This window comes from Nerophis lumbriciformis, linkage group LG16, assembly GCF_033978685.3.
Source record: "Nerophis lumbriciformis linkage group LG16, RoL_Nlum_v2.1, whole genome shotgun sequence".
Lineage (NCBI taxonomy): Eukaryota > Metazoa > Chordata > Actinopteri > Syngnathiformes > Syngnathidae > Nerophis > Nerophis lumbriciformis.
Window position 1 is genome coordinate 22,213,702 of NC_084563.2, and position 23,381 is coordinate 22,237,082.

The 23,381-nt window shown below is 38.9% G+C and overlaps 1 protein-coding gene and 3 long non-coding RNA genes across 6 annotated transcripts; 1 reads left to right on the forward strand and 3 right to left on the reverse strand.

Moving 5' to 3' along the window:
* The first annotated feature begins 3,243 nt into the window (after positions 1-3,243).
* Positions 3,244-4,346, forward strand: LOC133616925 (uncharacterized). Its single transcript, XR_012050889.1, has 4 exons — positions 3,244-3,478; positions 3,566-3,691; positions 3,759-3,802; positions 3,871-4,346. It is a non-coding gene; the product is annotated as an uncharacterized lncRNA (long non-coding RNA).
* Positions 4,347-7,227: 2,881 nt separating this feature from the next.
* Positions 7,228-7,815, reverse strand: LOC133617385 (uncharacterized). Its single transcript, XR_009816997.1, has 4 exons — positions 7,747-7,815; positions 7,606-7,657; positions 7,442-7,516; positions 7,228-7,336 (listed from the first exon to the last, which is right to left on the reverse strand). It is a non-coding gene; the product is annotated as an uncharacterized lncRNA (long non-coding RNA).
* Positions 7,816-7,900: 85 nt separating this feature from the next.
* Positions 7,901-9,282, reverse strand: LOC133617388 (uncharacterized). Its single transcript, XR_009816998.2, has 4 exons — positions 8,663-9,282; positions 8,508-8,573; positions 8,057-8,108; positions 7,901-7,967 (listed from the first exon to the last, which is right to left on the reverse strand). It is a non-coding gene; the product is annotated as an uncharacterized lncRNA (long non-coding RNA).
* A 528-nt stretch (positions 9,283-9,810) lies between these two features.
* Positions 9,811-11,727, reverse strand: LOC133617387 (uncharacterized). Of its 3 annotated transcripts, XM_061977326.1 has the most exons (8): positions 11,630-11,727; positions 11,414-11,534; positions 11,186-11,326; positions 10,782-11,102; positions 10,482-10,684; positions 10,224-10,383; positions 9,994-10,100; positions 9,811-9,897 (listed from the first exon to the last, which is right to left on the reverse strand). In XM_061977326.1, the coding sequence occupies exons 1-8, from the start codon at positions 11,714-11,716 to the stop codon at positions 9,880-9,882; spliced, it is 1,158 nt and encodes a 385-aa protein (XP_061833310.1). In that variant the 5' UTR covers positions 11,717-11,727; the 3' UTR covers positions 9,811-9,879. The 3 variants fall into 3 exon arrangements, with proteins under 3 accessions (XP_061833310.1, XP_061833311.1, XP_061833312.1); XM_061977327.1 differs by lacking the exon at positions 9,994-10,100; XM_061977328.1 differs by lacking the exon at positions 9,811-9,897 and having other exon boundaries at positions 10,090-10,129.
* Between the last annotated feature and the right edge of the window lie 11,654 nt (positions 11,728-23,381).

Genomic DNA, 23,381 nt, shown 5'->3' on the forward strand with positions numbered 1-23,381 from the left:
ATGATTCTGCCACCACCATGCTTCACTGTCGGGATAGTACATGCCTGGTGATGAGCGGCACCTGGTTTCCTCCAAACATGATGCCTGATATTCACGCCAAAGAGTTCAATTTTTGTCTCATCAGAACGGAGAATTTAGTTTCTGATGGTCTGCGATTGTTTCAGGTGCATTTTGGCAAACGTCTTGAAAAGAAATGGCTTCCGTTTGGCCTCATTGGCGGTTTGCTGCAGAGATGGTTGTCCTTCTGGAAGGTTCTCATCACTCCACAGAAAGATTTTGTAGGTCCGATAGAAGTGACCATGGGGGTTCTTGGTCACCTCCCTGACTAAAGCCCTTCTTCTTTTGATCGCTCAGTTAAGCCAGCTCTGAGAATAGAGTCCTGGTGGTTCCAAACTTCTTCTGTTTACAAATGGTGGAGGCCATTGTGCTCATTGGGACCTTCAATGCAGAAATTATATTTTTTGTACACTTCTCCAGATTTGTGCCTCGAGACAATCCTGTGTCAGAGGTCTACAAACAATTCATTTGACTTCATGCTTGGTTTGTGCACTGCCATGTGTTGACAAACATGAGACCTTCTATACAGACAGGTGTGTGCATTTACAAATCATGTCCAACCAACTGAATTTATCCCAGGTGGGCTCCAATTAAGCTGCAGCAACATCTCAAGGATGATCAGTTAAAACAGGATGCACCTGAGGTCACTTTTGAGCTTCATGGCAAAGGCTGTGAATATTTATGTACAATTGATGTCTTTTTTTTTTTTTTTGCACAACCTTTTAAAAAAATGTTTCACATTCTCATGATTTATAAAGTAACCTGAAGCAAGTAACAGCAAATGTAATGTGGTAAAAGATGCAAGTAGGAAGCCTATCAATGAAAACTAATGAAAAACGTTGTACTTTTGTGCTGACTGACAAAATAAATATCCACCATGTTCATTTCTAACGTCACTAATTAACGTACAAGTTTATGCTGATGATAATGCAACACTTCTTACTGCAAACTGTAAATAAAAAGTACTGAACATGTTTTAGTATTCTTCCTGTGTGCAGTCGTTGCAGCAATCGTGTATGAAGTTGTCGCACACTTGGACAGGAAGAAAAACTCCGTCTGAGTTCACACTTTTTTTATTTTAAAGGTTAACCACAACAAGTTTCAACTTCAACAGTGTTTGTTTGAGAGAGTAGCTCATTTATTTATGCAAGTCAACTTTTAAGGAAGAGTTACATCGTGAGACTGATCTACTAGAAGTGTGTGTGTATTAAAACAGGTGAAAAGGTGATAACACACACAAAGCTGATCTACTAAACTGCAGCGTACAGGATTGTGTCCCTTAAATGAGCATTTGACGTGTTTGTCTTCATGAATATGCAGAATATTTGCTGATGATCACAACGCCCACAATAGTGGAAGGAGGAGATGCAAATGGAATCATTTACAACACGCGGTGTGATTTATCAAGACTGAAACTGTTCTGTTTTGCGTTTTTACTTTGTACGTTTGAAATGTGAGTGCAAATGGGCGTGAGAAAGGAGGCAATCGTGCTGCAAAGACAAACAAATAAAGATAAAATCCTCCGTCTTTTGCATTTGTGTCAACATATCCATCCTTTTTCTACCGCTTGTCCCTCTCGGGCATTCACACACCAGGGCCAATTTAGTGTTGCCAATCAACCTATCCCCAGGTGCATGTCTTTGGAGCCAGGAGGAAGCTGCACTGTCAAAAATAGAAACATTAGACATTGCCGATTCAAGCAACATCCTATTAAAATTTTAAAGCTGCTGGATGACTTAATAGGCTGATTAAAACATATTTAAATTATTTGTTTGATATTTTTTTGTTGTATTAATAATATGTATCTTATATGAAAAATGTCTTGCAACATTAAATTTCATGCATTATTACATGCAATTTTGGATTATTCCAGACGCACCATCACAACAGCCAACCAAAATATTCTGGGACTAAATGGAAATGCAATATTATTTCCATTCGACATGAAAGGACAATTAAAAAAAATTGTTTGGTTGCCTTTGAAAATGAAATAAATTCTATCTAGTTTTAGCAAAATCCAGCACAGATGCTATAGAATAATAATATATTGATATTCATAAAATCTGCAGGGACAAAAAAAGTTTCCTTTGCTACAAAAATACTGCATAGTTATTAAAAGTAGTAAACAAATAGAACCACTGTGAGAAAAAGATACAAAGAGACGTTTGGGTGGATATATTTCCACTGAGGTAGGGGCGGCACTGATGAGCCAATGAGATAGCAGCAAAATAGTTCCCTCCCATTTGGTAAGATGTGGTTCATGTCAATAATCTTAAGATGCTGTCTAGATGGTCTGATGTTCACTTGGTCCAAAGAGAGGAGAAAATGTGGATCGTGCTTCATCTGCTGCTCCTGCTCCAAAGTGGAGGCAAGTCCATGCTCAGTTCCAATGGAGACATGTTCATACTGTACATGACTCTTATTAATATGTCTTCTTTTTCCTTTTCAGCATGTACAGGTGCTTACAACTTTTCCACTCTGACTGTTGGACCTGGACAAAGTGTCTCTCTGACATGTTCCCAACTCCGAACGTCTTATTTTGGATCCGATTTGTTTCTGGAACCTTTCCTGACATTTTAGCTACAATGGCATCTTACAGCTCTGCTGAACATGAAACATCGAATACTGGACGTCGCATCACAGCCAAAAAAGAGCAAGGAAAATTTGTTCTGCAAATTAGTCAAGTAGAGAAAAGTGATTCGGCGATCTACTATTGTTTAAATGTACAGCAATATATGAATACCATGATGTTTTTGAAAGGAACATTCCTTCAGGTCACAGGTAAATATGACAACAAATAATTAGAAAAAAGATTAAATGAACAATTTTACATATTTTAATTGTTACATAACATCTGTTTATAGATAACAATGTTAACTTGACTACTCTTCCAATAATTCAGCTTACAAATGTCCAAATCAATAAATATTTTATTGTGATGAACATGTTTTTACATGCACTACAAGAAATGTAACCTCTGCATTAACACATCAGTATTTTTTACCTTCAAGATTTCAACAGAAGTGAATGTCGATCTGTGGAATCAAAGTCACAGAGTGCTGAAAGACTTCAATTTGTCTTGCACTCTTCCCAGAACCAGAACCCTCCGTGTCTGTTGTCTCTGAAGTCCAACCAGGACCGCCTGTGAAGTTGCAGTGCTCAGTCCTCTCCCACTCTGGGAATGAAACCTGTCAGGATGGACCCAAAGTGTCCTGGTTCAGAACTGGACCAGAAAGTGTCCATCCCAGCTTTGTTTACACTCATGACGAATGCAAGAAGATCAAAGATAATTCCACACAGAAATGTGTCCACACTTTCTCAAAGAACGTCAACTTCTCTGATGCTGAAACTTACTTGTGTGCTGTGGTCACATGTGGGAGGATTTTCATGGGAAATCCAATAAAAGTCAACAACACACAAGGTAAATATTAAATCATTAGTATTGACGGATTCATCATTATCGTTTGTTGCTAAAAATATCAACTGTTTTTTCATCACAACCTTTTAGATTCCAGCAACTGTGATTCAAACAAGTATGTTATCTTTATTTTGAGTGCTTCTTTGGTCTTAAACTTCATCATGTCAGCCTTCGTCATCAACAAGATCAGGACAAAAATTAGTTTTTGCTGTAAAGGTAAGAAAAAAGTGCATTATCAATCATCATTAGGTTGTTGCTTTATTATTTGTCTTCAATTTTTCAGCTGGTCCACAAACACTCGATGAAACGTTCAGTCACGTCCAGCAGGTAAAAGGAAGTTTGTAGAAAAGTTTTGTTCATCTTTGCTTGGTTTTCAGCTTGACTTGTTTCCTCAGAGAGACGAGGAGTCTTTGGTTTATTCCATGCCATCGTCTCCAGGAAAACTGACAAGGCGAGCCAGACAAATACGAGGGCAGCAGAAGAATTCAGCACGTACACTGACGTGTGTCATCATGACTCAATCCTTACCACACAACATTAAAATGTGTTCTGATACACATTCTGTTAATAATACACATTCTTATACTTTTTTCCCTGTAAGAACATGAAAATGGAGACACAGAGATGAGGTAGGAATAAATAAGCTCTGCTTCATCCTGCTCCTTTTCGGACATGTTGATTTTATGTGAGTGTAAATGTGATGTTCTTCAATGTAACTTGTTTAAATAAATATTCCCAATACTGCAAAGAGGCTTTGGAAATGATCTTAAACGTTTTATTAACCTCTTTAGGCCACTAATTGAAATACTTGGAAATGTAAATGATCAAGACAATGCTTTTTTTTTTTCATTTTTATAAAAACATTATTGTTGCCAGGCTTTTTCTTTGTCATATGTTGGAATCATGATGAGGAGGACCTTTTGATTTATTGTGATTTATAAAGTAACCTGAAGCAAGTAACAGCACATGTAATGTGGTAAAAGATGTGAGTAGTAGGTCTAGCCATTAAAACTAATGAAAAACTTTGTACTTTTGTGCTGACTGCCAAAATAAATATCCACCATGTTCATTTCTAACGTCACTAATTAACCTACAAGTTTATGCTGATGATAATGCAACACTTCTTACTGCAAACTGTAAATAAAAAGTACTGAACATTTTTTAGTATTCTTCCTGTGTGCAGTCGTTGCAGCAATCGTGTATGAAGTTGTCGCACACTTGGACAGGAAGAAAAACTCCGTCTGAGTTCACACTTTTTTTATTTTAAAGGTTAACCACAACAAGTTTCAACTTCAACAGTGTTTGTTTGAGAGAGTAGCTCATTTATTTATGCATGTCAACTTTTAAGGAAGAGTTACATCGTGAGACTGATCTACTAGAAGTGTGCGTGTATTAAAACAGGTGAAAAGGTGATAACACACACAAAGCTGATCTACTAAACTGCAGCGTACAGGATTGTGTCTCTTAAATGAGCATTTGACGTGTTTGTCTTCATGAATATGCAGAATATTTGCTGATGATCACAACGCCCACAATACTGGAAGGAGGAGATGCAAATGGATTCATTTACAACACGCGGTGTGATTTATCAAGACTGAAACTGTTCTGCAGCCGCTGTTTTGCGTTTTTACTTTGTACGTTTGAAATGTGAGTGCAAATGGGCATGAGAAAAGAGGCAATTGTGCTGCAAAGAAAAATAGTAGAGATAAAATCCTCCGTCTTTTGCTTTTAAAGGGGAACATTATCACCAGACCTATGTAAGCGTCAATATATACCTTGATGTTGCAGAAAAAAGACCATATATTTTTTTAACCGATTTCCGAACTCTAAATGGGTGAATTTTGGCAAATTAAACGCCTTTCTAATATTCGCTTTCGGAGCGATGACGTCACAACGTGACGTCACATCGGGAAGCAATCCGCCATTTTCTCAAACACCGAGTCAAATCAGCTCTGTTATTTTCCGTTTTTTCGACTGTTTTCCGTACCTTGGGGACATCATGCCTCGTCGGCGTGTTGTCGGAGGGTGTAACAACACGAACAGGGACGGATTCAAGTTGCACCAGTGGCCCAAAGATGCGAAAGTGGCAAGAAATTGGACGTTTGTTCCACACACTTTACCGACGAAAGCTATGCTACGACAAAGATGGCAAGAATGTGTGGATATCCTGCGACACTCAAAGCAGATGCATTTCCAACGATAAAGTCAAAGAAATCTGCCGCCAGACCCCCATTGAATCTGCCGGAGTGTGTGAGCAATTCAGGGACAAAGGACCTCGGTGATACGGCAAGCAATGGCGGCAGTTTGTTCCCGCAGACGAGCGAGCTAAACCCCCTGGATGTCTTGGCTCACACCGTCCCTTATGTTACCGAAGATGATCAAGAGAAGAATATCGACCCTAGCTTCCCTGGCCTGCTGACATCAACTCCAAAACTGGACAGATCAGCTTTCAGGAAAAGAGCGCGGATGAAGGTATGTCTACAGAATATATTAATTGATGAAAATTGGGCTGTCTGCACTCTCAAAGTGCATGTTGTTGCCAAATGTATTTCATATGCTGTAAACCTAGTTCATAGTTGTTAGTTTCCTTTAATGCCAAACAAACACATACCAATCGTTGGTTAGAAGGCGATCGCCGAATTCGTCCTCGCTTTCTCCCGTGTCACTGGCTGTCGTGTCGTTTTCGTCGGTTTCGCTTGCATACGGTTCAAACCGATATGGCTCAATAGCTTCAGTTTCTTCTTCAATTTCGTTTTCGCTACCTGCCTCCACACTACAACCATCCGTTTCAATACATTCGTAATCTGTTCAATCGCTTACACCGCTGAAATCCGAGTCTGAATCCGAGCTAATGTCGCTATAGCTTGCTGTTCTTTCCGCCATGTTTGTTTGTGTTGGCTTCACTATGTGACGTCACAGGAAAATGGACGGGTGTTTATAACGATGGTTAAAATCAGGCACTTTGAAGCTTTTTTTAGGGATATTGCGTGATGGGTAAAATTTTGAAAAAAACTTCGACAAATATAATAAGCCACTGGGAACTGAATTTTAATGGTTTTAACAATTCTGAAATTGTGATAATGTTCCCCTTTAAGGAGCGATCCATTGGCGGTCCCGTCTTGTCTCCCTGTAACGTATGTCTGCTCTTAGTGGACTGTGCCGAAAATGAAATTTCAGTTCTTATGTGTCTAGGTAACACGCGAACGTTATGAGAACGTTAGGAGAACGTAGTGGCATTGTTATGGGAACGTTAGTTTGTAACGTTCAAAGAACGTTAGGTTGTGGAGTTCTTGCTTGGCTAGCAGAACGTTAGCCAAGAACGTTAGCCAAGAACGTTTAGGGAACTGTTTAGGAACATGCTATTTTCGTCTGTTTTTGCTCTATATTGTCAGGACTAACACTCAAACACAAAATTCAACAATAATTCTTTATTAGTGATAATTATAATACAATAGAAATGGAGTGCAGTGGTATTTAGGTCTGTTTTTGTGCTATATTGTCAGGACTATAACAAACAGAAAATTCAACAATAATTCTTTATTAGTGATAATTATAATACAATAGTAATGGAATGCAGTGGTATTTACGTCTGTTTTTGTGCTATCTATCTTGTCAGGACTGACACTCAAACAGAAAATTCAACAATAATTCTTTATTAGTGATAATTATAATACAATGGAAATGGAATGCAGTGGTATTTACGTCTGTTTTTGTGCTATCTATCTTGTCAGGACTGACACTCAAACAGAAAATTCAACAATAATTCTTTATTAGTGATAATTATAATACAATAGAAATGGAATGCTGTGGTCTTGGTCGTGCGCGTCAGTGTACTCCTGCCCCTTCTTGTTGGTTCTCTTCCTGGAAGTAAATAATTATAGATATTCACAAATACAACAAAGACAGCACTGGAATGTAGATGAATTGAATTCAATTAAAACATGGCATAATTTACTCCTTGTTTACCTGCTCAATGCTCACTGGTCTCACTGGCGTTTGCTTGGTTCTTTTCCCTTTCCCTGTTTTCTTCTTCTTCACTTCCTGCAAGTATTTATAATTGCAAATTCAACACAGAACTGGGATCTTTATGAATTGAATTAAAACATTGGCATAATTACTTTATCATTTACCTGGTCACTCATCTCACTGTCCATTCCCTTTGCCCTTCTTCGCCGTCGCTTCCTGCAAGTGTTTATAATTGCAAATTCAACACAGAACTGGGATCTTCATGAATTGATTTAAAACATTGGCATAATTACTTTATCATTTACCTGGTCACTCATATCACTGTCCTATTCCTTTGTACACCTCCCTTTGCCCTTCTTCGCCGTCGCTTCCTGCAAGTGTTTATAATTGCAAATTCAACACAGAACTGGGATCTTCATGAATTGATTTAAAACATTGGCATAATTACTTTATCATTTACCTGGTCACTCATATCACTGTCCTATTCCTTTGTACACCTCCCTTTGCCCTTCTTCGCCGTCGCTTCCTGCAAGTGTTTATAATTGCAAATTCAACACAGAACTGGGATCTTTATGAATTGAATTAAAACATTGGCATAATTACTTTATCATTTACCTGGTCACTCATCTCACTGTCCATTCCCTTTGCCCTTCTTCGCCGTCGCTTCCTGCAAGTGTTTATAATTGCAAATTCAACACAGAACTGGGATCTTCATGAATTGATTTAAAACATTGGCATAATTACTTTATCATTTACCTGGTCACTCATATCACTGTCCTATTCCTTTGTACACCTCCCTTTGCCCTTCTTCGCCGTCGCTTCCTGCAAGTGTTTATAATTGCAAATTCAACACAGAACTGGGATCTTCATGAATTGATTTAAAACATTGGCATAATTACTTTATCATTTACCTGGTCACTCATATCACTGTCCTATTCCTTTGTACACCTCCCTTTGCCCTTCTTCGCCGTCGCTTCCTGCAAGTGTTTATAATTGCAAATTCAACACAGAACTGGGATCTTCATGAATTGATTTAAAACATTGGCATAATTACTTTATCATTTACCTGGTCACTCATATCACTGTCCTATTCCTTTGTACACCTCCCTTTGCCCTTCTTCGCCGTCGCTTCCTGCAAGTGTTTATAATTGCAAATTCAACACAGAACTGGGATCTTCATGAATTGATTTAAAACATTGGCATAATTACTTTATCATTTACCTGGTCACTCATATCACTGTCCTATTCCTTTGTACACATCCCGAGCGGAGACGGGTCAGCAGCGCAGAGATGTTCCCAGCCGATGCACAGGCAAGCGGTCCACCACGGGTCCCGACTCTGGACAGCCAGCACTTCATCCATGGCCACTGGACCTGTGCCCCCCCCCCCCCTCCACAAGGAAGAGGGGAGCAGAGGAGAAAAAAGAAACGGCAGATCAACTGGTCTAAAAGGGGGGTCTATTTAAAGGCTAGAGTATACAAATGAGTTTTAAGATGGGACTTAAATGCTTCTACTGAGGTAGCATCTCTAATTGTTACCGGGAGGGCATTCCATAGTACTGGAGCCTGAATAGAAAACGCTCTATAGCCCGCAGACTTTTTTTGGGCTCTGGGTATCAATAATAAGCCGGAGTTCTTTGAACGCAGATTTCTTGCCGGGACATATGTACAATACAATCGAGTGTTTATAATTGCAAATTCAACACAGAACTGGGATCTTTATGAATTGAATTAAAACATTGGCATAATTACTTTATCATTTACCTGGTCACTCATCTCACTGTCCATTCCCTTTGCCCTTCTTCGCCGTCGCTTCCTGCAAGTGTTTATAATTGCAAATTCAACACAGAACTGGGATCTTCATGAATTGATTTAAAACATTGGCATAATTACTTTATCATTTACCTGGTCACTCATATCACTGTCCTATTCCTTTGTACACCTCCCTTTGCCCTTCTTCGCCGTCGCTTCCTGCAAGTGTTTATAATTGCAAATTCAACACAGAACTGGGATCTTCATGAATTGATTTAAAACATTGGCATAATTACTTTATCATTTACCTGGTCACTCATATCACTGTCCTATTCCTTTGTACACCTCCCTTTGCCCTTCTTCGCCGTCGCTTCCTGCAAGTGTTTATAATTGCAAATTCAACACAGAACTGGGATCTTCATGAATTGATTTAAAACATTGGCATAATTACTTTATCATTTACCTGGTCACTCATATCACTGTCCTATTCCTTTGTACACCTCCCTTTGCCCTTCTTCGCCGTCGCTTCCTGCAAGTGTTTATAATTGCAAATTCAACACAGAACTGTGATCTTCATGAATTGATTTAAAACATTGGCATAATTACTTTTTCAATTACCTGGTCACTCATATCACTGTCCTATTCCTTTGTACACCTCCCTTTGCCCTTCTTCGCCGTCGCTTCCTCTTAATTCCTCCTCTTCTCCTGCAAGTAGTTATAATTGCAAATTTAAAAGACATGCAGTGGAACTTCAATAAAATGGAATTCAAAATTGGGATATCTTATCATAATTCTCCGTACCTCAAACTTTGAACCTCCCTTTCGAAAAGTGGCCAGTTTCAGGACCTCTCCAAGCTCACAATCTACTTCAGCTGTGGTCGTCTGTTTGTAAACACCCCTGCATGCCTCTGGAATCACCAGCACAATTTAGAATTCCCTTTAGAATAAATACCGTAATAATAACAGCTAGATCGACCTTGTGAGCATACATGCAACATGTTCAAAGATGCAAACCTATTATTAACACTTACTTATTATTATTCTGTAAAAGGGCAAGTCCTCAAATGCCACTTTGCCTGTCTTTCCACGGAGACCAAGCTGCTCCAGGACTTTGTTTGTGGCAATTTTCCTCAGCATTGTCCTCACTGTGTCTGCCAAATTCTGCCCACCAAGAGCAGTAAGAGCTTTCACCTATACAAATAAATAAACAACAATATTGTACTTGATTAGAACATGTTTTTTGATAACTAAACAAAATAATTTTGCAATGGGGAATTAAAACTAATTACCAGCTGCTTTCTGAGCAGAAGATCAGTGTCGAGCTGTTCACTGAAGGTCTTAAGCTGCTCAAGAGTCTCGAAAGGCTTCTCAATGAGATCTTGAACATCCACAGCTTCTGGCCCCACAGACTGTGCTGCCAGCCCTCTCAGCATGCGCATCAGTTCTCCCTGGTTCTCAACTAGTTTTTGAACTTTCATGTTTAACTGGAAAACTGCAAAGACAACAAAAGTCAAAGAGGTAATTCGTATTACTGCCCGTTGTAACAGCCTGTTTAACACCACCTATCAACAGTTAAAAAGCCAACTAACGTTCACTTTCAAGGGCATTCCTGCTGCTTCTTGGAGTGGTCTGGTACTGACTCATACTGGCTGGAGTGGTTTGGTACTGGCTTGAGCTAGATGCATGATTCCTGTCTGGACTGAGCCTGTAAGTGCTGCTTCTCGCTGGGCTGTGAGGTCGGCCTGGATGCCTTGGAGTGGTGTAGTATTGGCTGGTACTGGCTGAAGTGGTCTGGTACTCGCTGGAGATTGGAAAGTTCAATGGTGGGAGCACTGGCAGTGGGGGTGCCTGGATGAGGATCTGTGATTTCTCTTTTCTGCACTTCTTTTTTGGCCGAATTTCCTCTTCGTCTAAACCAACAAAGACAATAAAATTTATGCACCACTTTAGTGTTTGAGTATTGTAAGTAAACAGTCTTTGAAAAGTGACTAACCGTCAGCATCAAACACATCTTCCTCATCGTTTCTATAACGTTCAGGGGTGATGTGACTCCGTTTGGTTGATATTTCTTCTTCCTCTGGGCTCGAAAACATTTCAGCTTGTTTTTCATATTGAAGGGCCTTGTCAAAGTCTTCTGCAAAATTTCAAAGTATGCTGATGACTCAATATGAATTATGTTGTTTAAGATATACATGATATTACTTTGACAATATTCCCTTACCAGTCAATGTTTTCCTGAAAACCCGAATTGGTAGCCTATCCCAGACTTCTTTGTCAGGAATCTCAGCTCTCCGGATTCTGGAGTGGGTAGGATTTGGCTTTGGCCAATAGCATAAGGTATTCTGAAGATAAAATAATTCAGTCATGATGAATGACATAATTAATAATAAGCTACAATATTATGCCAAGCACAGTACTTTTCAGAAAAAGTAATAACCTTTCCATCATCTTTTGTCCATATGGTTGGGACAACAGCGACTGAACGTTCACCAAGGAACTCAACGACCACATACGAAGGAGCCATCTGGAAAACAATCAGATAATATTACAATTTCAATACTGCATCAAATAGTTATTTATAAATCCTGATACAGTTAGTCAGTTATTCTTAGTCTGCACACACTCTTCTGGTTAGACATGCTCCAAGCAGACCTTTTACTACTTACTACTGGTTATTGATCTGTTCAAAATTCATGCAGTATCCCCATGAATATGCTATGCCCCGTTTCATCTTCATCCAGTTTGATGGCACTGGTTCTGAGGCGTTCTGCCGAAAGGACTCGCATGCGTGTGTACCTCCTATGTCCTCTGTACACTCTAAGGACCCTAGAGTCACAGGGTTCAATGAAGAGAGCTTCAGGACGTTCATAGACTCGGCACAAGAAGAAGTCCCTTTTTTCAGCAGAAGTCACTTCACAACATGTCCCATCTTCCAGTACATAAGCATTGTTTGGGGGTTTCGTACACACTTTTGGACTGTCCTTCAGTTCAAGCTCTATCTTCTTGCTCCTTTCACTAAGCCGTTTGACAACTTGTGCCAAGGGCCTTTTTCCTGATCTCACAAGTTTCTTCATCTTGTGCATGAAGTTCTCGAAAGGGAAAGCTGCACATGCATCCAATGATCCATGCTCCCTCACTTCATCAGCTAAGTGAAGTGAAGAGTGCACATTGTATACTAGAAACTCAACGCCATACAGATTGCGAGCTTGTGTAACAAAGTGGACAAGGAGTTGGTGAGCATAATCTATCATGTGAGTTTCAGCAAGTTTGGGTGCCACAAGTATTGACACAGCAACACTCAGTGTCATGAAATTATCATAAAGATCTGGTCTAAGAATTCCACGAAGGACCACTTTTCCTGTGTACAACAGGAACTGTCTATACTCAGTGGCTTTCCATCTGTCAATTTCTTTTAGTGACCGTGGTTTCCTGGCGAATGTAAATGGGAATGTGGTTCTCATTCCTTCCAGCCTATCACTAATTTGTTGAATTTGATCTGCTGAATGTTTAACCTCTCTTTTACCTCTAATCCAGACAAGGAGAAGCCTCTTCATGGTGCCTAAGCACACCTGGTGCATGTAATCTACTGGGAAGTTTTTAACCATATCAATAGGTAACTGGCAGAAGGGGGATGGACCACCATCATGGTGGTGTTCTGCATAAGTCTGACTGCGAAATGAGGCATCTGTCCGTGGAACCAGGTTCTCGATTTCTTGGTAGGTAATCCTCCCAAAATATTCGCCTCGCTGACAACATTTGTCACAGCCAGAGTAGCCTGCAAACAGTTTCGTTTTTTTTACCATGGCCCTCGCAGGAGCATCACACACTATGCATCTCAGAGTGACTTGGAATGTTTCATTGCCATCATGTAGGCCATGCTGCAAAACCGTCTTCATATCAAGAATGGTATCCATCAGAAAGTCCAAGTCAATGGGCTTTGAAGTTCCGCACGTCAACGCCACTGGAAAGACGACAGTGGGCTTCATGTTAACAATAGCACAGAGTACTGGCCATAGTGTCACATTGGAACTTCTGAATAGTGGCAGGCCGTCTATGTTCAACGATATTTCGAGTGCATTGACTTGAGTCCTCTTGTGCAGCGGGTACATCTTGAAATGTTTTAGTAGTTCACTGCCCAGTCCTAAGTAGTAATATTCCATTCCAGATTTAACCTGTGTGTCCACATCTCTAGCTGTGTTCAGTATGGTGCGTGCAGTGCTGGGTAAATCAGGGTGGCCCGATTTCTTGAGTAGCTTCAAAAGGCTGTCCAATGCATTATGTTTGACATGATATTCAGTTGCCCACAACCTCAAATTATCGTCAAAGCAGTCACTATCACTCTCATTTTCTGAATCAGATGACAAGGTGACATGATGGTCGATTAGTCTCCAATCAGCATCATTTTCATCAGGCTCATCACTATCAGGGCCACTGTAGGTGGCATTGTCAGCACCCGCGGCAGTGCAAGAAGCAGTCTCCGCAGCATCCATGTACTGAAGGGTTGTCACTGTTTCTGGAGTTGTAAAGATTGTCGTGTCATTCTCTTGCTCGCTATCATCACTCTCTAATTCTAAAGTTGACTGTCGGCATTGCTTCTTCAAATGCCTAGTTGTGGCAGCCCATCTACGCTTATAAGCCCTCTGTTGAAACCTCTTCATTGTGTTGTTTATTCTATAAAAAAAACAAAAAAACAAAGAAAATGGGTTGCCCACATTTTTACTATATTTTGCAAAAAACATCAAAATTAATTGTATTTTTATTTGTATTTTTTTTGTGACTCCAGCCATAGAATTATACATTAAAATAAACATATTTGAAATAATTGATTTTAAATTATCATAATAATTCATTTAAAATGACCATATTTAATTATTAAAATAATAGCTTGTTTATCAACAACTTTAGCATTTTATTCATTACATTTTGAAACTCTCAGAAGCCAAGTTATGTTATATTCCTTAATATTTATTTATGCAAGTTTGAAGTATCAGTTATCTAAACACAGTTTTGTTTGCATATTTTCAGGATGTAGATATATATATATATATATATATATATATATATATATATATATATGTGTGTATATATATATATATACACACACACATACATATATATACATATATATATATATATATATATATATATATATATATATATATATATATATATATATATATATATATGTGTGTGTATATATATATATATATACACACATATATATATATATATATATATACATATATATATATATATATATATATATAATATGTATGAAATACTTGACTTGGTGAATTCTAGATGACAATACTCCTCCCCTCTTAACCACGCCCCGCCCCACCCCCCACCTCCCGAAATCGGAGGTCTCAAGGTTGGCAATGCTCAATAGCTTCAGTTTCTTCTTCAATTTCGTTTTCGCTACCTGCCTCCACACTACAACCATCAGTTTCAATACATTCGTAATCTGTTGAATCACTTAAGCCCCTGAAATCCGAGTCTGAATCCGAGCTAATGTCGCTATATCTTGCTGTTCTATCCGCCATGTTTGTTTGTATTGTGACGTCATAGGAAAATGGACGGGTGTATGTAAAAATGTTTTAGGGATATTGCGTAATGGGTAAAATTTTGAAAAAAACTTCGAAAAATAAAATAAGCCACTGGGAACTGATTTTTAATGGTTTTAACCCTTCTGAAATTGTGATAATGTTTAACGGAACGTGCAGGCAACATTCGTGACTCAAAATATGACAATGCCCGGGCAAATTATTGTTTAACTAGGCTACAGATAGATCCACCCTTCTTCAGAAGTCATTCTTTGGTATTTGGAAACTATATAACAGCCAATATGCATGAGAAATGCATGCTAGTTTATATGGTGCCGCGCAGCAGTTGAGCATGGCGCGCAATTGAAACAACGCTAAAACCGTAAAATGGTCTGAAATTGTAGGGTAGAAATAGTTACACAAAAATGTGCTTCGTATTTCACTCTTTCTATCTACTTACATGTGATCAATGCAATTGCCTGATTTATCGGGATTCTGGAATTTGCAGCGTTGTCGAGCGTGTGTCGTCGAGCTTGGTAAAGTCCTCTTTGTCTTAGCGAAGGTATGGCTCTTTGTTTTATAGAAGATTCTACGCCCATGCGTAGAAGCTTCCGTGCTCAGCCTCGACTCACTGAGTCAAGGCTGCACGCATGCGCGTCAGGTTACTTGAAAAAAACAACACGTTCGCGGAACAAAGGGAAACGTTACTACACAATGTATATAAAGTAAATTTGCGGAAAAAAACACTTTGAAAAGCCTAACGGTCGCTGTTTCCATTGCAGGCAAATATTTTGTGTGTCATAGGTTTTGATATGTTCTGAGAATGTTCTTAAAATGTTCTCATCTTGCATAACCAAACGAGAACCATACAGTAACGTTACGCTAACGTTAGGTGTTACCTGGGGTACATGTTAAAGAATGGACAATAATAAAGCATCTTGAATCTTGAATGTTTGCCTGCTATGTTTACGTGTAAATATTATTACTTTTTATCGTAATGTTTTCGGAGGAGTTTTGGCTATTTGATAGTAAATGTGGTCCCTCACGTACGCCGTGTGTCTTGTCAAGAGGTGGCGTGCCCAGGCGAGATGGTGCGCGAGCAGCTGAAACGCCACCAGGCCCTGCGGACGTGCGCGTCCACCAGCAAGATCCCGCGCATGGATTGCCCTCGCTCCTGCCAGGCGGCGGCGCCGGCGGGCGTCTGCTGCGGCGTCACCAAGACTCGGAGGAAGAAGGTGGTGTTCCGCTGCACCGACGGGATGTCGTACTCCGAGGAGATGGAGACGGCCCTGGAGTGCGGCTGCGCCGTGTGCCCCTTGTAACATCTTCTCAATTCTGGGGCTCTGTTGACGACTGTTGGAGAGCATTATTTTTATTAACACCATTTTTGTTTACACATCCCGTTTGACGGCCGCCAGTTTGCTGCAGGAGAAACCACAGTGGGGACAAGTGTGTGTGTGTGTGTGTGTGTGTGTGTGTGTGTGTGTGTGTGTGTGTGTGTGTGTGTGTGTGTGTGTGTGTGTGTGTGTGTGTTGACAGAGAGAAATATATTGTAAGATACAAGTGAGGGAAAAAAAAGCATAGAACTTATTTTTATTATGGATTTTCTCCTCTAAAAGACGATAAAGGACTGTTTAAATATGTTGATTATACGACGTAGGAGGAGAAGTTATTTTGTACCTTATATGAGCAGCAAAAAAGGGATTAACATTCCGTCAAAGTATAAGAATTGATGTGTACGTGTAAATCTATATAGAAATTATTCCCTAATACTGTTAATTGTGTGTTTTTCCAAGTGATTTGCATGATCTTAGTCGTGGGACACTTTGGCCGATGGCCACTAGAGGGAGCTCACTTTCAGGAAGGAGGGGGGTCAAAAAGCTCCTTTTTTTGGGGGGGGGTTCCAAAAAGGGAACCGTACGTGCCTCGCTAACACGCTTCCGACAGCGTCCTCACCTCGGAGACGCTTTTACACAGAAATGTATTTTTGTCAGGAATAATGTTGGTCTTTGAAGCTACTGCATGACAATAATTCCCATCCAAGTGAAGACGAGGGAAATTAGATTTTACATGAGGGGCCGGAGGGGCATTTTCAAATGTCAGTTACATCATTTTTGCGTTTTCCGGGAATTACTCTATTCCGGAATGCTTCAATTAATGCTTAGAGCAGCGCCACCCTTTGCTTCGCCGTTATATTTGGGGTCACTAAATTGCCTCTCTTTTTTTGATTATTTGTTCTCATATTTGTCAATATTCTCCAATTCCATCCATCCATCCATTTTCTACCGCTTGTCCCTATCGGGGTCGCGGAGGGTGCTGGTGCCTATCTCAGCTGCATTCAGGCGGATATTATTATCAATTCTCAAGACAATATTCTCCAATTAATATCGGGAAATGCGCTGAAGAGCAGGGAAACCTGCGAAACAGGCTTGTAGGGATGAAATAGCCTCCGTGTTTTTTCCTGACCTAACGAATACATATACAGGTAAAAGCCAGTAAATTAGAATATTTTGAAAAACTTGATTTATTTCAGTAATTGCATTCAAAAGGTGTAACTTTTACATTATATTTATTCATTGCACACAGACTGATGCATTCAAATGTTTATTTCATTTAATTTTGATGATTTGAAGTGGCAACAAATGAAAATCCAAAATTCCGTGTGTCACAAAATTAGAATATTACTTAAGGCTAATACAAAAAAGGGATTTTTAGAAATGTTGGTCAACTGAAAAGTATGAAAATGAAAAATATAAGCATGTACAATACTCAATACTTGGTTGGAGCTCCTTTTGCCTCAATTACTGCGTTAATGCGGCGTGGCATGGAGTCGATGAGTTTCTGGCACTGCTCAGGTGTTATGAGAGCCCAGGTTGCTCTGATAGTGGCCTTCAACTCTTCTGCGTTTTTGGGTCTGGCATTCTGCATCTTCCTTTTCACAATACCCCACATATTTTCTATGGGGCTAAGGTCAGGGGAGTTGGCGGGCCAATTTAGAACAGAAATACCATGGTCCGTAAACCAGGCACGGGTAGATTTTGCGCTGTGTGCAGGCGCCAAGTCCTGTTGGAACTTGAAATCTCCATCTCCATAGAGCAGGTCAGCAGCAGGAAGCATGAAGTGCTCTAAAACTTGCTGGTAGACGGCTGCGTTGACCCTGGATCTCAGGAAACAGAGTGGACCGACACCAGCAGATGACATGGCACCCCAAACCATCACTGATGGTGGAAACTTTACACTAGACATCAGGCAACGTGGATCCTGTGCCTCTCCTGTCTTCCTCCAGACTCTGGGACCTCGATTTCCAAAGGAAATGCAAAATTTGCATGGTTGGGTGATGGTTTGGGGTGCCATGTCATCTGCTGGTGTCGGTCCACTCTGTTTCCTGAGATCCAGGGTCAACGCAGCCGTCTACCAGCAAGTTTTAGAGCACTTCATGCTTCCTGCTGCTGACCTGCTCTATGGAGATGGAGATTCCAAGTTCCAACAGGACTTGGCGCCTGCACACAGCGCAAAATCTACCCGTGCCTGGTTTACGGACCATGGTATTTCTGTTCTAAATTGGCCCGCCAACTCCCCTGACCTTAGCCCCATAGAAAATCTGTGGGGTATTGTGAAAAGGAAGATGCAGAATGCCAGACCCAAAAACGCAGAAGAGTTGAAGGCCACTATCAGAGCAACCTGGGCTCTCATAACACCTGAGCAGTGCCAGAAACTCATTGACTCCATGCCACGCCGCATTAACGCAGTAATTGGGGAAAAAGGAGCTCCAACCAAGTATTGAGTATTGTACATGCTCATATTTTTCATTTTCATACTTTTCAGTTGGCCAACATTTCTAAAAATCCCTTTTTTGTATTAGCCTTAAGTAATATTCTAATTTTGTGACACACGGAATTTTGGATTTTCATTTGTTGCCACTTCAAATCATAAAAATTAAATGAAATAAACATTTGAATGCATCAGTCTGTGTGCAATGAATAAATATAATGTACAAGTTACACCTTTTGAATGCAATTACTGAAATAAATCAAGTTTTTCAAAATATTCTAATTTACTGGCTTTTACCTGTATATATGTGTATGTATGTATGTATGTATATATACATACATATATATATATATATATATATATATATATATATATATATATATATATATATATATATATATATATATATATATATATATATATATATATATATATATCCATATCCCGTAAGGGACAAGTGGTAGGAAATGGATGTATTAAATATATATATATATATATATATATATATATATATATATATATATATATATATATATATATATATATACATGTATATATATATATATATATATATATATATATATATATATATATATATATATATATATATATATATATATATATTTTTTTTTAGGTGGTTCATTTTGTATGTTTTTTACATATTAATACCATTCGACCTTTGTTACTATTGTCCCATTTTCCTTCAATTCTAATAGCGCCACCTGTTGCTTTGCCATTTTATTTGAGGTTACTGACATTTTTTTTCTTTTTTAAACATAATTCATATATATTATTTTTTTTTTATGAGGGGCCAAAATATTTCACAAACTATTTTCCACATTTTCCAATGTTATCATAAACGTCCTTGTTTATTTTTTATTTTGTATGGGATATTTTTAGGTCGATTCCTCCAATTATTAATGTTTTTAAATATTTTATAAGCAAAATGCGGAAACTATTTTTGATTTCTCTGTCAACATATTTTACAAAAATATCTTCCAACTTGTCCAATTTTATTATAAATGTTCTAGTTTATTTTTTATTTTGTATGGGACATTTTTAAGCCAATTTAATTTTTTTTATTTTTTTGTTTGTGTTCTTTTTGGGTATCAATGATTTGCCATCGTCAAAACGCCATTTTCCAGGAAATGACATTCTTCCAGCTTGTGATTGGCTGAAATCACCATTCAGTTAACATTGTTGTTCAGTACTTGTGCACTTGTACTTTACACTGTGCATCTCCACAATGTTGTTATAAAGCAGAACTTGGGGAAAATTAGCTTTTTTTTTTTTTTTTACACTACAATTGTGAAATAGATAAGAAAACACAAACAATATTTTGTTTTTTATGAATGCTAACATGACGTGAACGGTTTCCAGGCTGGTCCGCCAGACCGCTAACAGGGGGTGATGTGGGATCACCATGGCAACAATAGAGGCTGGTTCTCTCCTGCTTATTAGCCAGTGCACCAAATGTAAAATGAGGCTGTTTGTTTCGTATCATTGCTTTAAAAGTGAGCTGAATGTGCCTTTAGTATGTCACATTTTAGGCTGTGTTGGAAATAATATTTTTCTCCATTCAAAACATCGCCGCTGCTGCTAAAAGTTGGATGCACACAGAAGAGTGAGGACGAAGATGACTTCCCTTCTAACAATGAAGGGAAGAAAAGTCACGTTCTTGTCCCCGAACGATTGTAACCACCTTCACTATCAGTCACAAACAACCAAACTGCAGTGTCGGCAAAAATCCGCTTCCTGTTGTAGGTTCATTTGCAGTTCTGGACTCATCCATTGAGGACTAACACTATTGTTGTTATTAACACTACTGTATTCTTTAGTGTACAATCATGTACAAAGTATTGGTACACTTTTCACTTGCAGTATTATCCTCCTTTGATTTTTTTTTCTTTTCAGTGTTACACAAACGCCTCACACGGTCTTCAGAGCCCGAAGGATCAACTCTTAAATGTGAACCGAAAACAACAAAATTATTTTTAATAAAAAAAATATACAAACAAAAAAAAAAATCACACATGGGAAAAAAAGAAAGAGAAAACAGTGATTGATGATTCGGGAACTTTTGTTGAATGTTGGAATTAAACTACCATTGAAATATGCAACATTTCTCTGTCTGACTTCTTGACATGATGTTCCTGAACGCATCACCGCTGATAAGATTAATTGAGATGCGATGCCAAGATTCTGGGAAAGGCTTTGCAGGGTGGGGGTATTTTGATTTCATGTCAGCCCGGTATTACTTTTTTATTTTCAAATTAATTTATTGCAATTTTATTACAGTTTTAATTGTTTTGCCAAAACAAAACAGGGACAAAAGTATGGGTAAGACTTTATTGATTATTTGTTATGACAATGTGTGTTATGTTACACAAAATAGGACTAAAAAGACATTTTAAAAAAATAAATAAAGGAATTTATAGTATGCCCATATTGATGTATTAATATTTTACAGCAAAACATAGAAACAAACTAGAATACAACATATTTATTTAGGAATAGTAAGAAAATGTGTTCCATGGGACATACTGTATAGAGAGAGAGAGAGAGATATCTTGTTTGACGGGAGCACTGTACTGTGATAAAAATGCAGGTCAAAGATCCTTTCTGTGACAGGAGCACTCTGCTGTTTTTAAATACATGTTACAAAACACAAATCAAATATCTTGTTTGGCGGGAGCACTGTACTGTGGAAAAATGCAGGTCAAAGATCATTTATGTGACAGGAGCACATAGAATAGCTTAGTGGTCAAAGCAGCAAGCGCCCAATCAAATGGGACTGGGTTCAAATCCCAGTCAGATCGTTTGGTAACTCGGAAAGATCCAGTCAGAGAAATTACTCTTTTATATCATAGTTTACTGAGACAGGTTCTCAATTAAATATATCATTGGGGCCCGAAATCTTCTTTCAGAAAGACCAAGGATAGCTGAATGGTTAAAGCAGCAAGCTCCCAATCAAAGGGGACTGGGTTCAGATCCCAGTCAGGTCACTCTGACACTAGTAAAGATCTAGTCAGAAGAATACATCTTTTGTATGATAGTTTAAAGGTTCTCAATTAGCAGCGGAGACGGGTCTGCGCTGCTGACCCGTCTCCGCTCGGAATGGTGTCCTGCTGGCCCCACTATGGACTGGACTCTTACTATTATGTTGGATCCACTATGGACTGGACTCTCACAATATTATGTCAGACCCACTCGACATCCATTGCTTTTGGTCTCCCCTAGAGGGGGGGGGGGGGGGTTACCCACATATGCAGTCCTCTCCAAGGTTTCTCATAGTCATTCACATCGACGTCCCACTGGGGTGAGTTTTTCCTTGCCCTTATGTGGGCTTTGTACCGAGGATGTCGTTGTGGCTTGTGCAGCCCTTTGAGACACTTGTGATTTAGGGCTATATAAATAAACATTGATTGATTGATTGATATATGTCATTGGGGTCCGAAAACTGGGAACAAAAACATCAAAGATAGCTGAATGGTTAAACAGCTACCTTCCAATCAAAGAGTTCTGGGTTCAATCCCAGTCAGGTCACTCTGCAACTACAAAATATCTACTCAGAGCAATTAATCTTTTAAATGAAAGTTTACTGAGACAGTTCTCAATTATATATGTCATTGGGGCCCGAAATCTGGTAATAATAAGACCAGGGATAGCTGAATGGTTAAACAGCTATCTTCCAATCAAAGGGTTCTGGGTTCAATCCCAGTCAGGTCACTCTGAAAGTAGTTAAGATCTAGTCAGAGGAATACATCTTTTGTATAATAGTTTAAATGTTCTCAATTATGTATGTCATTGGGGCACCAAATCTGAGATCAATAAGACCAAAGATAGCTGAATGGTTAAACAGCTAATTTCCAATCAAAGGGTTCTGGGTTCAATCCCGGTCAGGTCGATCGGCTTGTGGAAAAATGCAGTTCAAAGATCCTTTCTGTGACAGGAGCACTCTGCTGTATTAAAATGCATGTTACAAAACACAAATCAAAGATCTTGCTTGACGGGAGCACTAAAGAACTGTGGAAAAATGCAGTTCAAAGATCCTTTCTGTGAGAGGAGCACTCTGCTGTATTAAAATGCATGTTACAAAACACAAGTCAAAGATCTTGCTTGACGGGAGCACTAAAAAACTGTGGAAAAAGGCAGTTCAAAGATCATTTCTGTGACAGGAGCACTCTGCTGTTTTTAAATACATATTACAAAACACAAATCAAAGATCTTGCTTGACGGGAGCACTAAAAAACTGGAAAAATGCAGTTCAAAGATCCTTTTTGTGAGAGGAGCACTCTGCTGTATTAAAATGCATGTTACAAAACATAAATCAAAGATCTTGCTTGACGGGATCACAAAAAAACTGTGGAAAAATGCAGTTCAAAGATCTCTTCTGTGACAGGAGCACTCTGCTGTATTAAAATGCATGTTACAAAACACAAATCAAAGATCTTGCTTGACGGGAGCACTAAAAAACTGTGGAAAAATGCAGTTCAAAGATCCTTTCTGTGAGAGGAGCACTCTGCTGTATTAAAATGCATGTTACAAAACACAAATCAAAGATCTTGCTTGACGGGAGCACTAAAAAACTGTGGAAAAAGGCAGTTCAAAGATCCTTTCTGTGACAGGAGCACTCTGCTGTTTTTAAATACATGTTACAAAACACAAATCAAAGATCTTGCTTGACGGGAGCACTAAAAAACTGGAAAAATGCAGTTCAAAGATCCTTTTTGTGAGAGGAGCACTCTGCTGTATTAAAATGCATGTTACAAAACACAAATCAAAGATCTTGCTTGACGGGAGCACTAAAAAACTGTGGAAAAATGCAGTTCTAAGATCCTTTCTGTGACAGGAGCACTCTGCTGTTTTTAAATG

Bases quoted from the DNA above. Each gene is read 5' to 3' on its own strand.
- LOC133617387 (XM_061977326.1), bottom strand. From the start codon at position 11,716: ATGGCTCCTTCGTATGTGGTCGTTGAGTTCCTTGGTGAACGTTCAGTC. The intron at 11,327-11,413 runs GTAAGGGAATAT...GAAATTTTGCAG, and splicing joins TTTCAGGAAAACATTGACTG to AAGACTTTGACAAGGCCCTT. The intron at 10,101-10,223 runs GTAAGTGTTAAT...TGGTGATTCCAG, and splicing joins CTTTTACAGAATAATAATAA to AGGCATGCAGGGGTGTTTAC.